At 50.2% G+C, this 17413-nt stretch overlaps 1 protein-coding gene across 3 annotated transcripts; it reads left to right on the top strand.

Annotated features, from left to right (window-relative positions):
* Nucleotides 1-3045: 3045 nt before the first annotated feature.
* HNRNPL (heterogeneous nuclear ribonucleoprotein L) lies at nt 3046-16974 on the top strand. 3 transcript variants are annotated; one of them, XM_090261304.1, is made up of 13 exons: nt 5155-5433; nt 7297-7415; nt 8049-8286; nt 8403-8490; nt 9312-9406; nt 9489-9561; nt 12857-12928; nt 13040-13320; nt 14564-14685; nt 15001-15202; nt 15770-15827; nt 15934-16029; nt 16578-16974. In XM_090261304.1, exons 1-13 carry the CDS (start codon nt 5170-5172, stop codon nt 16634-16636), a joined length of 1767 nt encoding a protein of 588 aa, XP_090117430.1. In that variant the 5' UTR covers nt 5155-5169; the 3' UTR covers nt 16637-16974. The 3 variants fall into 3 exon arrangements, with proteins under 3 accessions (XP_090117431.1, XP_090117430.1, XP_090117429.1); XM_090261305.1 differs by lacking the exon at nt 5155-5433 and adding an exon at nt 3046-3108 and having other exon boundaries at nt 12857-13320; XM_090261303.1 differs by having other exon boundaries at nt 12857-13320.
* Nucleotides 16975-17413: the final 439 nt, after the last annotated feature.

Here is a 17413-nt window from a genome sequence, read left to right as displayed (position 1 = left end):
CCTAGCCCACAAGGGAACAATTTCTTGAATGCAGGAAAAGAAAATGAGAATATGCACAGGGAAAAAGCAGTTCAGCAGATAAGAACAGTGACAGGTGGGAAGGCAGAGAGGGTGGCGACGATGCGGGAAGAGGGTGGATGTGGTGGAAGATAGCTATAGTTCTCAGGAAACAAGGTCATGGCTAAGAGTGAGGATGAGAAAGCTGTTGGAAGTTTGAGGAGGACCGATATACTTCTGGGAGAGTCAGGAGATAAGCGGCATAGGCAAATTTGCTGAGCAGCATTGTGGGTCTACTCCAAGTCAGTGGGTGTGAACTTAAGGTAAGACCAGTTAACATGGGTCAACATTTTTCTCCATCCCCAGTCCCTTGCATAGATGCAGACACACAATAGATGGAGTCTTAGATTTAATAAAGACTGTGGTTTCACCAGATGAATAGGATGGAGAAAGGTGTGTACAGAGTGTGCGTAAAGTGTGATTATAATGGTTGGTCAAGGTCTTTAATCTGTGTGACAATGAGGGGTGTTAGGGGTTGTGGAAAGATGGCAGGGCAATGGATTTCTGGAGTTGAGCTTCTGAAAGGAATGAACTAGAAAGACAGGATGTGGGCAGTGAGTGAGATGCATGAAACTGAGGTTCTGAAGAGGCTGCAGTTATTAAGACAAAGTCTAGGTGTGACCATGGGAGGGAGGGTTTGGGGAAGGACAATATCACTGGAGGAAAGGTCTTGAAACCAAGAGACCAGGATGGTGTGAGGATCACCTACCTGGATATGGAAATTACCAAGAATGAGGACAGGAACAGCATCAGAGATGTGAGGTGGGAGCTAAAATCATGGAGAGGTAAGGAGTAGGCATCATCATTAACTGCTGACTAGATAAAACAAAATGCAGTACATCCATACAGTGGAATATTTGGCCACAAAAAGGAAGGGAGTACACATGGCTGAACCTTGAAAACCATGGTGGGTAAAAGAAGCTAGGCAGTCACATATTGTATGATTCCACTTATATGAAATGACCAGAACAGGCAAATCCATAGAGACAGAAAGTAGGTTAGTGGTTGCTAGGAGTTGAAGGGAGTGACTATGAATGTGTATGGAGTATCTTTGGGGGGGGGGGTGATGAAAATGTTCTGGAATCAGACAATGGTCATGGTTGCACAACTTTGTGAATATACTAAACAGCCCACTCTGGGCTCTGTTTTCAAAACAGATCCACAACCTGACCATGTCAACCTCTCCTCGGCCCCAGTGCCCAATCCCATCTTCTTCGGCCTGCTCCACTGACTAGGCCTCCTGTCTCTGCTCCCACCCACATCCCACAGTGTTTCTCATATCCACATCGTGCAGCCACAGGACTCCTGTGAATACCTGAGCCAGATGACAGCCCTCCCCTGCCCAGAACCCTCCTGTAGCTCCACCTCAAAGTCTAAGTCCTTCCTGTGGCCCCTGAGGCCCCTCACAGACTGCCCCTTCCCTCATTTTTCTGACAGCACGGCTTACCATTTACCCTTCACCCACTCCACTCCAGCTACAAAGGCCTCTACCAGTTCCTGGAACACTCCAGGCACATCTCCATCTCAGGGCCTTCGTATTGGCTGTACCCTCTACATGGAGCCTTTTCCCCTAGTATCAATATGACTTGCTCTCTCCCCTCCTGTAGGTCTTTGCTAAAATGTCACCTTCTCAGTGAGGCTTCCCCTAATACCCTTTTGGGCATAGCCAGCTTCCCCCATACAGTCCTCATCCTCCTTCCCTGTTTTATTTTCTTCATAAGTTATCACCATCTGATACAATGTTTTACTTATATGATGTATTGTCAGCTCTAGAATGCTCCAGAGGAAGGGCTTTTTTTTTTTTTTTGTATCTTGGTCACCATTTTATCCCAGGTGCCCCACATAGTGTTGGCTCAATAAACATCTGTTGAATGACTGAATGACCCCACGGTATGTCCTTAGGAGGATTAAGCACACCCACTTCTGGCTCCGCAAAGCCCAGATTCTAGTGAGGAGACAGAAATTAAACAACTAGATATTTGCACACAGCAATAACAGCAAAGAGGGAGACAAACGGGGAGTCAAAATTATGGGGTGGTCAGGAGGTAACATTTGAGCCAAGGTCTGTCAGATGAGGAGCAAAGACATGGGAGAGGAGTAATGTAGGCAGAGAGAAGAGCAAATGGCAAAGCCAGGAATGAGCTTTGGGCACTTATGCCATGTCCAGAAAAATGGAAAGCTGCTAGGCATGGATTTACATGGGCCTACAAGGGTCAGATTATGCTTTGGGGGTGTTGAGAGGATCTACTTGCTTTCAGAAGCTGCCTAGCTGTGGTGATTTTTAAACTGGTCTTTACCCTCTCCGGGCCTCAGTTTTATCTAATCTGTGAAATGGGGGAGGCTTTTGACGTCCTCCCTGCTTCCAGGCTTCTCAGCATTCCTCAAAATCATTCTATGAGGCAGGTGCTATTACTTACCTTCCTTCTACCAAAAAGGCTAAATCACGTTTACAAGGCCACAGAACTAGTAAGTGCTGCCTCTGCAGGCACTCCTGGCCCCAGGGCCTGTGCCTTCAACTTCCATTGCATATTGCACCCCCCATAACCATAACAGGCACTGCAGTGCAGTGGTTACGCATCTTTGGCAGCAGACAAATCTTTATATGCCATTTACAAGCTGTGGGGTTCTGGGCTAGTTGCTTGTGTCCCTTGAGCCCATTTCCCCATTTGTACAATGTGCACCCCAACATTTACTTCAACCAACAGTACACTTGACTGACTAGAAGGAATGAGCCATGATTTCCAAACAACTGAGCGACTTTCTGTGAGGGAAAGGGGGAAGGGTTAAGAGGTTGGGGGCGTTTGGAGAAAAGGGACGAAGAGCCCGAACGCAGCGGCCCTACTGTCTCCCCATTCCTTTTGTGCGCTGTTTCCTCCATTCAACCGCGGAGCAACTCTCAGTCTGGCCCCCCTCCGACATCACCCCCCGCCATTTTTTTCCAGGTTGAAAAAAGGCCGTGGTCCCTTTAAGGCCCGTCCCTCCCTCTCCCAAAACTTCCCGGTGTCTGCTCTTTTCGATTCCGAACGGCCGGCCAGGCTCGCCGCCGAGCTGGTAGGGGTTAGGGGTGAGGGGCCGGGGAGGGGTGCGGGGGGACTGGTGGGAGGCGCCACCCGCCTCCAGTTGCCGCTGCCGAACCTCGAGGGGGGAAGGGTAGAGGTCAACAGCACGGGGATACAAGTACCGCGGCCAGCGGGTCGCCCAACGCGACAGCGCGCGGGCAGGCCAGCGGCCGGGAACCACCGCGCAGAGGACGGTTCGAATGCGTCCAGTCCGCAAGCGCCGGCGCTAGGGGCAAGCGGGCCAAGCGCGGGGGCGGGGCGGGGAGGGGCCCCTCTCCCCTCTCCCCCCACCGCATTCCTCTGACGTCTGTACCTCGCGACCCCGCCCTTCTGTGGGACCAGCCCCGCCTCAATCCCGACGTCCGGATCCCGCGTTGAAGGCGCAGCCTCACCATCATCTCGGTTCTGCCGGCCTTTTAGGATCTCCCAAATTTACTACCTCCCCAAACCGGCGGACCCACCAGGCCTGTCCTCCGCTCTTAGTGTCACTGACCCCATTTCAAACTTAGTTTCCACGAGGACCTCTATTTCGGGAACGCCCTTTCACCTGGGTGGAAAGGTTCCGGAGCTTATTTGGGGGCGTCCCCCGCATTTCCTAGGACACTTAACACCGTTTTCTAAATGCAGTGTCCTTCCTCCAAGCAGGCAACCTAACGTTAGAACCTTTAGAACGGATCCAAGGTCAGCCAACGGCCCCGCTCCCAGGTTCTGGCTGGTGGGCGTCGTAGGATCCTAGACTCTTAAGAGAGCGCATCCTATGCAGAGTGGCCCTCCGTCCCGGAAAAAGGAAGGCCAGTCAGACGCTTAGGACACCATAATGACTTCTGTTGGCAGAGCGCTAGCACCGTTCCCTGTGCCATACCGGTTGCTTGGTACGCGGACCAGCCCCACTAAGGCCATACACAACTTCCCTGCTAAGGCAAGAGACAGTCATCGGACTGTGAGGGCCTAAGGGAGGTCAGGGCTGTCCTGTGAAAATCAATGGCCAGAGTGATCGAAGGTTATCGAGGGGCGGGGGGGGGGGGCGGGGGTCTGGGCTGGTAGCGTCGGGGAAGGCTTTTCAGAGTGAACTGAGACCGCACGGACAGAAGAGATAATTTCTTAGCTCCGGCAAAGATAAAGGGTGCGCGGGAGATGCTTCCCCTTATGCAGACTGAAAGGATTTAACTGTGGCTGAATTTGGAAGTGGAGTGGTGAAATGACGCCAGCGAGCTGGACAGGGTTCGAAAGGGTTTATGCTACTAAAGGGACAAATTCGATTTTAAAAAATCCTCTGGCATTGTGAAGGTTTAAGATGGAGAGGGATAGGGTATCGTGGTGGGGTCAGCTGCACTGGCTGTTGCCCCTCCGGTTTAGCCTTCCAGCGCGGCACACAACAGTCACTTAGTAAATTACTCTCGAGTACTCCAGGCCTTCTCTCCTTTAGAGGGTCGCCCCGCCTCCGGTAGCGCCCGGAAGCATATTCGCGCACGCGTTCTCGTCTCCTATCTTTTCCGAGACTGAGCCACAGAGCGCCTACCGGGTGGGCTCCCCTTTTTCACCCAATCGGAGACCACCAGACATACTACCGTCTGGTGTGGGAGACCCTGAAGACGGGCATCTGAAGTAACCACTGGAGAGAGGCAAAAAGGAGGAGCTTTCTTGTCTTCTCGTGGAGTGGCGCAGGAAGGTAGTCGTTGCGACTGGAAGACTACGAACTTTCAGTTTGATGAACTATCAAAAAAGCCAATGGAAGTGGGAGGGAGGCGGGGCTTTTCAGGACCGTGGGGCGCACGGTGCCAGAACTCCGACCTATCAAGTTGAAGTTTATTTTAAGGGAGCAAGGTCGGTAAAATGACTGGCAGAAAGCGCTCGCCTATAACGAGTGTCCCAAACAAACGAGGGCGGGCCTCCTGCCGAACGGAGTGGGCTTTATCCAATAGAGGCTCAAGTCATGCGGAGCCTTCCTCCCCCCGCGGCGAAACCAGTGGCTCCCCCTATCGGGTGGGGGCGGCGGGTGACGGGCGTGTCCCTCCCCCAATGAGAGGCGGGGGGAGGCGGGTTCTGCGCCGCCATGTCGCGGAGGCTGCTGCCCCGGGCGGAGAAGCGGCGTCGGCGGTTGGAGCAGAGGCAGCAGCCGGAGGAGCAGCGGAGGCGGTCAGGAGCGATGGTGAAGATGGCGGCGGCGGGTGGCGGAGGCGGCGGTGGCCGCTACTACGGCGGCGGCAGTGAGGGCGGCCGAGCCCCGAAGCGGCTCAAGACTGACAACGCCGGCGACCAGCACGGAGGCGGTGGCGGCGGTGGTGGAGGAGCCGGGGCGGCGGGCGGCGGCGGCGGGGTGAGGACAGAGTCCTAGTCCCGGGTGTGGCCTGGAAGTGAGGGAAAATTTCCCACCGTGAGGATATTTCTGAGGGTGGTCTCTGCGCACGCGCCCCTGTTTTCGCGCCGTGGAGGAGGTGGGGGAGGGGTAGGCGTTGGGCTAACGGCGGGGGTTTGCGCGAGGACAGGCGCTTGCGTGTGGGAGCTATTCAGAGCAGGGCGCTCGCGCTGCGGGCGGTGCAGTGCGCAGGCGCCGCGGGCTGGTGGGGGTTGGGGACGGGCTTGCGGCCGGGACGATTTTTCTCTCATTTTCTTCCCTGGCCCCATGCGCAGGCGCACTTTTCCCGCCTCGGCGGCCTCGTGAGCGCTTGGGGGCGCACCGCGTGAGCGGGAACGGGTGTGCGGTAATCTTTTCCGCGCCTGAGAGAAATTTTGTCCGAACATTATTTAATCTTTATGGCGCCATGGTTTGTCTCGAAACAAATCGATTTGAGTATAATTCCCCAGGTCAGATTATGTACCCTGTTTTGTGAGCATTGAAAACTGGAAGAAAGTCTTGTGAAAGTTATTTTTAGGCGTTTGAAGCCATCACAACTTTGCTTATAATTTCCGGGGCTTAACTGGGTGCAGGGGATTTAATGAACCAAATAGTTCCTGTTGGTGGCAATTTGGAAGGCATTGGTACTCTGTAGTCTGCTCCCAAAAGACCACCAGTTCCTCCTGGCTTAGAGCCTGTCCCCTCGTCCAAGTTCATAAAGTCCTTTCCCGATCAGCCATCGTCAGGGTTTTCCAGGGCTTAGCTGCGACGTGTACTATGATTTACTAACACTTTAACTTGTGCAAGACATTGTTCCACACATTTTAAAGGTATCTTAATTGAGTTTTCAACACTGTGCTATGAAATAGGGGATAGTATTAGGATTTCTGACCTACAGAGATGAGGTAAATTTGTTTGGGTTATATAGCTAGTAAGGGGTGGAGCTGGGATTAAAACTGAGGGCTGTGGAACTCCACGGCGCTGAACCTGGTCACCATCAGGCATGTGTGTGCCTCCTGTTTGTGTGGTTCATTCCTCAAATAGAATCAAATTTGGTCTGGTGGTTCTCAGACAGCAGGCTAGGCCCAGAGCTCACAAGAGGTGGAGAAAGGTAACTTTTCGCCTGATTCTCAAAGGCTTCTGTCTGAATGGAAAGATACTTTCCTTGGAAAGAAACTGTCTTGGTTTTAGTGGCACGGGTTGAAGTTTCTCTTTCTGTAGTGTGACCTAGGTAGTGTTTTCCAACACAGATTTTGGTAGGAAAGTGATTAAAGACTAGAAGTAGTGAAGACTGGTCTGACTGCCACAGCCTCTGGGGCATATATGATCTTTTACTCTGTCCGGACATGGGATGAATGGTGGGAAACAGCAGTGCTTGGCTGGGCGATGGTCCTAGCTTGCTCTTCAGCAGCTGGGCAAAGAAGTTGGGTGGATGGGTGGATGCAGACAAGATTGCCTGATTCAGGCTGCAATAGAGAATTGTGTGAGTCCTTCCTGGCAGTGGTGTCCACTTTCCAAGCCACTCCTTTCCCACATTTCTTTGACCAGTGGAAAGAGACAGGTTCTGGAAGCAATGCAAGATAAGCGTTCTGCCTAGTCCTCCGTTCTTCCTTTCTCAGAAGCTACAGCAAGAGGCATTAGACAAGTGGCCCACCCACTCAGGGCCTCTGCTGGCTCAGAATCCTTCTGGGGTGGTTGGCTTAAGTTGCTGTCCCTCATCTTGACCTGTGTGTCTTTACCAGGTGACACTCAACTGTCTTACCTGAGTGGGTCCTCAATAACACAGGTCAGTGGGCCATCACCTTGTATAGTAAGAAATAAAATGTTTTTTGCTTCCTTTTTCAGGAGAACTACGATGACCCGCACAAAACCCCTGCCTCCCCAGTTGTCCACATCAGGGGCCTGATTGATGGTGTGGTGGAAGCTGACCTTGTGGAGGCCTTGCAGGAGTTTGGACCCATCAGGTACTCTACTCAGAGGCCAGGAGTTTAATATACAGAGAAGTCAACTCTGGTGTCCTATCTGTCAAAAGTCTCTGGTTGGCATTGTCTTGGCCAGTTTGGTCCCCGGTCCTTTAATTAAATTCTGGGGCTCCTCTGCTCTTGGGGTTGGTCGTCGTACTTTGGGTCAGGTTACAACAAGGACCATGACCTTTTTTCCTTTCCTTTTTTTCTCTGCTTAGTGCCTTCCAATCAGCATTCTCATATTCAGCAAGTATTTACTGAGAATGTGGTACATGCTAGGTACTGGGAAAAGAGCAGTGAATAAAGCTGTCCTGGACTCCTCCCAGACAGTTGCCCACACAGTGATTAGCACCTGTGATAGGGGAAGCTCAGCAGTTTATGGGAGGCAGGGGTCAGGAAGGAAGGCTTTCCAGAGGAGGTAATGCCAAAGCTACACCTCTTTTGCCTGTCTTGCCACTTACGACTAAGGGTGTTCAGATCAGAAAACCATGACAAAGTACACAGGAGTTCCAACACCAGGGAGGAATCACTTCACAGGAAATTGAAGACCATTCTCCTGCTGTTCTTTTCCCCATTTTCCTGTTCTTCTCTTCATTCTCCTCAGAGAATTAAAACCTGTGTTCTCTCTGCCAGCTATGTGGTGGTAATGCCTAAAAAGAGACAAGCGTTGGTGGAATTTGAAGATGTGTTGGGGGCTTGCAACGCCGTGAACTATGCAGCTGACAACCAAATCTACATTGCGGGTCACCCAGCCTTTGTTAATTACTCTACCAGCCAGAAGATTTCCCGCCCCGGAGACTCAGATGACTCTCGGAGTGTCAACAGTGTGCTTCTCTTTACCATTCTGAATCCTATCTATTCCATTACCACGGTGCGTGCCAGCAGAAATTCCTTTAGTGAGATCTTCCTTCTTCCCTTTCTGTCTCCTCAACCAAGCCAGACTGACCTGCCAGTGCCCCTTCATTTTGCCCATCTTTGCCGTTACAGGATGTTCTTTACACTATCTGTAACCCTTGTGGCCCTGTCCAAAGAATTGTCATTTTCCGAAAGAATGGAGTCCAGGCCATGGTGGAATATCCTTTGCTAGAAAACAAGTGTTCCTTGGGATGGGTGCTCTGAACTGGGCAGGGTGCCATCCTTTTAATCAGTGTGTATGCTGAATGCCTGCCATGTGCCAGATGCCCTCATAAAGCCCACAGTCTGGTGGGAGGGGCCGTTAATAAGTAAGCAGATGTGCTGAATGTAAGTGTGCTGTGAGATACAAGGGGAGTCTATAGCTGTACCACCCTGAACGTACCCGGTTTCATCTGAGATGCAAGGGGATCTGGGAGGGTCTCTGACGAGGTGGGAGCTGGTATTCAAGGTGGAAGAACCATTTTCTGCAAAGATCCTCAGGTGGGCTGGAGCTTAGTGGTGGAGAAAGCGAATGACCTAATGACTGAAGAATAGCAGACAAGGGGAGGGGGTTCACTGTGGTTATTGGAAGAAGTTAATAGGGCATCCTCAGCAGTAGCAAAGTTTGGTTCCAAGTGCAGTGGGAAACTACTGATGGACTTTCAGGGCAAGAACAAGCTGACATTTTTCAGAGATTGTCAGGCTTAGAGCACGAGGGAGAGGTGGCTTGATCTACTGGAGTGGTGTCAGAAGAGGTTGCTGCACATCTTGGCTGGTGGGGTGTGACTGCAGATCATAAAGGAACTCTGGCCAGTGACTTCATTCAGGGTCGCACTCCAGCCTATCTCCATGTGTGTAGCTGTTGGCTGTGGCAGGGAACAGACTCCAAAACACACGTAGCACAGTGTTTGGGTATTACCTTGTCTTCACCCATTTCTGGGACAGCTTGAAGCCCTCTCCAAAGGGCTTCTGTGATGGGGCTTTCCTTAACTTCACTTACATTTGACTCTGTGCAGAGTGCCCAGCGGGCCAAGGCCTCACTCAATGGGGCAGATATCTACTCTGGCTGTTGCACTCTGAAGATTGAATATGCGAAGGTAGGTCTGGGAAGTGACTGCCCCTTGTCCGGTTCCAGCTGAGCTGGGGCCTAGCTGATCGTAAGCTTTCTTGTCCTTACAGCCTACACGTTTGAATGTGTTCAAGAACGATCAGGATACTTGGGACTACACGAACCCCAACCTCAGTGGACAAGGTAATAATCCTGATGGCCACTTTGTTCTAAACGTACCCGCCTTGGCTTCACTTGACTATTGCACTTCATAGACCTGGGCTCAGGGTTATGTAATGCCATTGGGCTCCCTGTGGACATGGGAGGGCCTTGGGTCCGTTCTTAGAAAAGACACTTTACTGGAGAGGGTGAGTCAGGGCCATCTTTGGGTTCTAGCTGCTGCGTGGTGCCCTTTGATGCAGCTGAGGGCGCAGAATCATGGTAGAGGCTTGAATTGGGTGAGGAGTAGGGCTTCGCTGAGCTCTGGGCATGACAGTGGCTTATAAACCAGTAGCAGCTCCCAAATGAATTCTGCTGCTTCCTTTCTAGGATCCTACTTAGGATCACTAACTCCATTCTCACTGAGCCAGGAATGGTTCTCTTGCTTTCCACTATTGAGAGGGTCTGCTTGGGGTGGGGGGAGGCAGATTGGGGAGGTGATGAAGGCTCCCAGGCCCTTGAATCTCAGAGCCTTTGAGCAAGTTGACCTTGTTAGAGGTAAGACCCTTGATTGGAACTGAGCGGACATGCCTTACCTCACTTGTAGAGGGTACTCAACTTCTCTGCAGGGGGCCCAAATGGACATCCCCCTTCCTAGAATCTGTCAAGAATGGTTTACCTTGGATGGGAGGGAGAGGTGGAGGATTGTCTTTGAAAAGCAGCAGCACTGCCTCAACAAGACCGTTCATCTCTGAGTCTGTCTTGGTCTGTTACATTGAAGTAGGTAGGCCATGGGCTGAGGGAGGAGGCTGGTTGCTGACCTCTCACAGGCCCTGGGAGGCCAGAGGACCCCATTTCTAGCCAGGCCTGTCTTGTCATCTTTGAAGCTGGGCAGCAGTGGGTGGGGTGGGCTAAACTCTCCCCAGGACCCTCACAGTGGGTGCTGTGGGCCTGGCTGCTCCCTGCAAAGGTCAGAGGCAAATTGATGACCAAGTGAATGTACCAGAGCGAGCAATGGCATTACATGACTGCTAACAGAAACATGGCAACCAACCATTTCTTCTCCAAGGAACATAAATAGAAGATGTGCAGACCAGCAGGGGCTAGTGGCAGGGGCTGGCTGTGCATTGGTTTTGATGCCTCTCAGTTTTGGCTGCCCCGAGGCAGGGGGTCTAAAACGAGAGCTGATGAGGTAACCTGGAGTGAGGGCGGTGCTTCGCCACCCCCTCGGGAACCATACTTCAGCGGCTCTGCCTCTGCACATTGCTCACCAACACACAGGGTAGAAACCACTAGCTCTTCCTGGAGAGAACAGAACATGCAGCCTCCACCACGTCCCCAGAAACAGCTGCAGACTTGAGCTCATTACATCAAGAACACCACACCGCGCTCCAAGGAACAGCTACAAGCACAGAGACAGAGGCAGACAGAGACAAAGAGAAAGACGCAACATGGCAGCAGCAGACACTGCTTTTTTATTAAACACTAAAAACGGTCAAAATCCAAGCAAACTCGAACCCGAGAATGTACACAGAAGTAGGAAACACAGAGAACAGAGGTCTCAGCCAACCAGCGGCGCTCTTTTCGGAAAACGTTTCACAGACTGAAGTAGATTCCATGGGCCTCCAAGACAATAGGATCCTCTCCATTCCTCGCCATATGGGTTTTGTTTTGTTTTTTTTAAGTCCTTTGGTTTGGGGAGGGCCTTTTTTTTGTTTGTTTTGATATTTTTATTTTTTTCTGCAGTCAACAGCTGCCAACATAATCTGCACCAACTGGAGATCAGAAACAAAAAAAAAAAAAAAAAAAATTAAACCACAACTAAAAAACCAAAACAGACCTAAAACCAGACAAACAGCTCAGAGGTACACAGTTACCTGCTGGTGGGTAACCGGGCGCGCTCCCAAGGCCAAAAGCTCGGGCGTAGTGGGGCCGCTGGCACACTTCATAACACGGAGCGCTACACAGCCAGAAGCACCGCACTGCAGCACACAATGTGAGGAGGTGACAACATGGAGGGACACTACCCACAGCATACACCTTTATTTTCCACTTTTCTGATATCTTCTGAGGACAGAACATCTGTGAGCCATTTTTGATTTAATCAAAACATTGACTGTTAAAACAATTCTTTAAAAAAATTGTAGCGGATGTGTACTGTAACTTGTATTTATGACTGTAAAACCATGTGATGCAGGGTCGCAGTGTATGTTTGATGGGACGCCATCTTTCAGAACTGTGCTAACTCACTGTTGAAGCGTCCAATGGTAAGAGAAAATACAGATTTGTTTTTTGTGGCAAATGGACATTGTACTCTGTACTTCTGCTGTAAGTAGCCCTTTTCCATCTTTGTAATGACTGATTGTTGAAAACGAAACAGAGGCCGGGTGGCAGGAAAGGGCAGTGGTCTCGAGCCCTGGGTTTTGGAGTCAGCCAGACCTGGGTTCAAATCCCGGCTCAGCCACTAACTTGCTTTGTGACCTTGGGCTAAAATTAAAATGTCTTTTAACTGCTCAGTTATAAGTTCACTGCTTAGTTTCCTGATCTGTAAAATGGGGCTAAAATAGAACCTACCTCATAGGGTTGTTGTGAGGAATTTAAGAAGCAGTGATATCTGTAAAGCGCTTAGCACAGTGTTTGCCACTTAAGCACTAAATTAATGTTAGCAGTTATGAACTGCAGTTGGGATTGGGGGTGGATCTGCGCCATTGTCTGGGTCTGAGAATGTTGATGCCTTGTACATGATTGCTCATATGAACTGATTCTGACTTTGCCCTGCTTGTCCTTTCCTCTGGTCCCTCCTTGGGTTGAATGTGTCTAGGTGGGAAGGACACTGGGACCGGGATTGAGAAAGAAGAGGCCTAGAAAGTAGGGTCTAGGGCTCTGAGAAGCTTGGGACTTTGGGAACCAGTTGGAACCTTCTTCTCTTCCTAGCTTATTTTCCTGTTCTTAATTGTTCTCTCTTCATTGGGAGTTACTTTAGAAAGCTGTTCTTGGCTCCCATAGTTTATTACTATCCATAGCAGATGCAAGTTCCCCAGAGGGCCCAGGAGTTGGGCTTCCCATCAGTGCCAGGGAAGATGATAAAGTGCCCATAACCTGGCCTTACCCTTCATAGAGAAAGGAAGGTAGCCCAGTTGGTATGGGCAGGGCAGGTAGAGTGGGTTCTAGCCTTGGGCTGCATGCCCTTCTTGGCCCAGGCCACAGGAGGGACGCCCCATCAGCCCTTGTGCAGTAGGGCTTGTAACCTGGCTTGCAGGAGCTTAGTCTCTAGTCAGGAGGGAAAGAACCATTCCTCTTACCGTAAGGCTAGGCTCTTAACTGCTTTCTCTGTCTACAGGTGACCCTGGCAGCAACCCTAACAAACGCCAGAGGCAGCCCCCTCTCCTGGGAGATCACCCCGCAGAATATGGTGAGGGCAGGGGGTTCCCCTCCGTGGACTCCCGTGGCTCATGTGCCCCTGCCCGCCGCCCGCCACGCAAATTCTCACCCACCCTCCCTCTCTTTCCTTCCCACCCCCCAGGAGGGCCCCATGGTGGGTACCACAGTCATTACCATGATGAGGGCTACGGCCCACCCCCACCTCACTACGAAGGGAGAAGGATGGGCCCACCTGTGGGGGGTCACCGCCGGGGCCCAAGTCGCTATGGTCCCCAGTATGGGCACCCCCCACCCCCTCCCCCACCACCCGAGTATGGCCCCCACGCCGACAGCCCTGTGCTCATGGTCTATGGCTTGGATCAATCTAAGATGAACTGTGACCGAGTCTTCAATGTCTTCTGCTTGTATGGCAATGTGGAGAAGGTGAGTTTCTGCTAGGTCCACTGCTTTCCTTGTCAACCTGGCAGGCCCCAAAGAGGCCTTGAACCTCATGGCTTGGCAGTGAAGAGCGGGCAAAGAACCAGCAAGGCAATCCAAAGAGGGTAACTTATAGGGTTTGTTTAGTCTTTACCATATATGGGTGTTCATTTATTTTTTAATTTTCAGTGTTATAAAACCAGAACTGTCACATAAAAGTACTAATACTTAATATTACGTGAATGTTATGATTTGGGAAATTCATCCATTATAATTAAAGATTATTGTATGTGGATTTTCCCTAGGTGATTGGCAGCATTGGGCCTTCTGCCTTGCCTTGTGGGGACAGTTGGCTGAAACTGATAGGTCCATCCAGATCAGGTGGCTTCTTTCGAACCCATCTGAAGCGTTTTGAGTTTGCAGCCTTTCTTGGCCTGTTAATAATAGTAGCAACTAATCCCTGGCCAGGTGGCTTGGTTGGAGCTTCGGAGCGTCGTCCCATGCACCAAAAGGTTGCGGGTTCAATCCCCGGTTGGTGCATGTGGGAGGTGGCCAGTTGATGTCTCTCCCTCACAATGTTGATGTCTGGTGCGCTCCTGCTCCCTCCCTCCCCCTCTTCCCTTTCTTCCTTTCTCTAAAGTCAGTGAGGATTTTTAACAAATAGTAGTAGCTATAACACATGTTAAGTGTCCTTCCTATACTAGGCACTGTTAAAAGTGCTTTACTGTTGTAACTTGTTTAATTTCCATGAGTCCTTAATGAGATAAGTGGGAGAAATGAAGGCATGGAATGTGAAAAACTTGGACCAGGTTCACAGACCTTTTAGTGGAAGCAGGACTCAGCTAGATAGCCTGGCTTCAGAGCTGACACTACTGTTTCAGTTTTTTTTACTGAACCCAAATAAAGAAAAATTTTACATCATGACCCAGTATCTAGACAGCAGCTGTTTATTAATGTGACATGAGAAAAGCTGTTCTTTTTCTTTTTTTTTTTTTTTTTTATATTGTGCCTACTGTTTTTTCTTGTGCTTCATTAAGTGACCCACTTATGGGTCATATCTCTCCGGCATACCTTGCTTAGGCTGTGCACTTTCCATGAGCCAAGCATGCCTCCTTTTCTCTCTTGATTTCCCATTCACAAGTCAAGATATGCGCAAGCAAGAGTTAGTTCTTCTAACTAACTTATAAGGGGCAGGAGATGGGTCCCTGGCCGCTGGGCACTGGTGCTGATCATGGTTACTCTCCCCAAGGTGAAATTCATGAAAAGTAAGCCAGGGGCTGCCATGGTGGAGATGGCTGATGGGTATGCTGTGGACCGGGCCATTACCCACCTCAACAACAACTTCATGTTTGGGCAAAAGCTGAAAGTCTGGTAGGTGTCCAAATTCCTTGGGGTAGGACGTGTTGGTGAGGGACTGAGGAGAAAAGGAAAGGAAAATGGGGCCCACCCTGGACAAGACCCAGCTGTGGAACACAGTGAGGCAGAGATGCTTACTCAGGCAGGAGTGGGGTGTGGTGGGAGTATTCCCAGATGCTCCTCTGAAGCCGTGGGAGAAAGTGTGGGCCTTACCTCAGCTGTGGCGCAATGTCCCCTGAGGCACATAGCACTTTCTCTCAGACAGGAACGAGACCTCATTCGAGGGTTTGGGGGATATTAGGCCTGACAAAGGTTTCCCCTTCCCTGCAGTGTGTCTAAGCAACCAGCCATCATGCCTGGTCAGTCATATGGGTTAGAAGACGGGTCCTCCAGTTACAAAGACTTCAGTGAATCAAGGAACAATCGGTTTTCCACTCCAGAGCAGGCAGCGAAGAACCGCATCCAGCATCCTAGCAATGTGCTGCACTTCTTCAATGCCCCTCTGGAGGTGACAGAGGAGAACTTCTTTGAGGTGGGTGCCATAGAGTTGGTCCCTCACCACAGCCATTTGAGTGGACCATTCATTTTAGTCTTTCAACAAATACCTATTTATCTCCTGCTCTGCCAGGCCCTGGGTTGGGTGCTGGGGACAGCACCAAACTTCGGGCAACAGTGGAGTTTGCCGGACTCTTAAGCTAGGATGACTGTACCTTTGCTGGGAAAGATTCTCCCTGTCTGGGTGTTACAGTGTAGATCAGAGTCCAGTCTCAAAACATCCCCTTTGTCAGGCAGGCCACTGAGTGCCTAGATAACACCTGAAGGGAAGGGCCTGTTCAGGGCGAGGTCAGGAAGTGTGGCTGACTGTCAGAGTTGGACTTTGGTCATGATGTTCAGTTCATCAAACATTTACCTAGTGCAACACTCATAAAATAGCAGTTGAAGATGGGAAACTTCTTTGGGTCATGGAGACACTTTATAGAGCGTGATAAAAGCCTAAAAACTCTTCTCCAAAAAAGTAAAACCCCTTGGTCATGCAGGGCATAGTCTGAATTCTGCCATGTGGCACTCTTGTGTTTCTGCATCTGTTTCTGTCTTGCAGATCTGCGATGAGCTGGGAGTGAAGCGGCCATCTTCTGTGAAAGTATTCTCAGGCAAAAGTGAGTAAACTGCCCTGTTCCCCTTTCGTTTCTTAGTTATAGATGATTGGCTACCTAGTTTCTGCTTGGGTCAGCCTGAAACGGTTTCACTTTGCTCTCTGGTCAGGTGAACGCAGCTCCTCGGGGCTGCTGGAATGGGAGTCCAAGAGTGATGCCCTGGAGACTTTGGGCTTCCTGAACCATTACCAGATGAAAAACCCAAGTGAGTATGCTGCAGTCCTCCTCCTTGCGGCCTAATGGGTTGGCTGGCTTCAGGCCAGAGCTGTTCTTCCTGATATCAAGAGCCCCAGAGATTTCCACATTGTCATTGACACAGACAAGTGGGACCTGATCACCAGGAGAGCAGCCTGAAAGTCCCCATTGGGGAGTGCCAGCCTGGCTGCTTGCTTCCACCCACTCTGCTAGCTGTGAGTTGCTCAGGCTTGTCCTCTATGGAGCTGGCATTCTCTGTGTCAGAAGTTGCCAATAATGCTCCACCAGGTCGGTCACAGGCTGACTCAGCTAGTACCCAGGACAAGGGGCCATATTAGCCAGCAGGTAAAATTTGCCCACTCAGTTCCCAGGGCAGGCTTATTTTCCTGGGCCAGTTGTGGAGCTAGGAATGGGATTCTCCATGGGAGTGAAGGAAGGGAAAGAGAAATGCCTTGTGTATTTGGCTTGTTTTTAAGTCTCACATTGGTCAGTGAACAAGGGGACAGTGGGGGGAAGCCTCCAGAGATGGGCTCAAGCAGACCTCTTTCTTCTTTGCAGATGGTCCATACCCTTACACCTTGAAATTGTGTTTCTCCACTGCTCAGCACGCCTCGTAATTGGGTGTTGTGGAAGAGTCAGTCCCATCTGAGCAGGAAAACATTTCTTTCCTTTATGCTGGTTTTTTTTTGTTTGTTTGTTTTGTTTGTTTTTTTGCAGATGTTCCTGTATTCCTCTTTTTTTTTTTTTCTTTTTCTTTTTTTAATGCTAGTTTAGTAAAGGCTTAACCATAATGGAAATGCTGGAAGGATAGAAGGGGAGGGGAAGGGAATTGATATCTCCCAAGATTAACCTTCACTTTTTAAAAATTATTGTACATGTGATTATTTTTTCCTGTTCATATTTGTGCTACCCATGTACTCTTGGCACATTTCAATAAAATAGTTTGGAAAATTAACAGCACTTCGTGGGATTCCTGGGTGTGTCTGTTTCCCTCCCACTTGCTCTTCTGAAGAGGGGCAGGCAGGTCAGGGCACAGCTGCAGGCTGAGCCAGGACCGGTGAAGATGCTAGCAACTAAAGAGTCTTGAGGAAAACCTGGGAGACCTGGTGGCACACTATTTGTGGATCCTGCCTATGCAAGCTCAATCTGGAGGGAAAGTCACTTAAAAAGTACATGGTTTTGGGGAGAAAACATGGGAAACTTCAAGGGAAGTTAGTCTTGTGAAGTAAACACCTGCCTTTTTTATAAAGTGGAAAAATATAAACCTCTCAAAGATAAAAGTGAGTCTTCTCCCGTGTTCCTTTATCAATTCTTGGTGATTTTTTTTCTTCCCTGTTCACATTCGGCAGTGACCCCTGCAGTTGAACTGCAGAAAATGAGATTATGTGCAAAAC

Source organism: Furipterus horrens, unplaced genomic scaffold, assembly GCF_987537825.1.
Source record: "Furipterus horrens unplaced genomic scaffold, mFurHor1.1.pri manual_scaffold_13, whole genome shotgun sequence".
Taxonomy (NCBI): domain Eukaryota; kingdom Metazoa; phylum Chordata; class Mammalia; order Chiroptera; family Furipteridae; genus Furipterus; species Furipterus horrens.
This window is presented reverse-complemented; position numbering and strand designations above follow the sequence as displayed.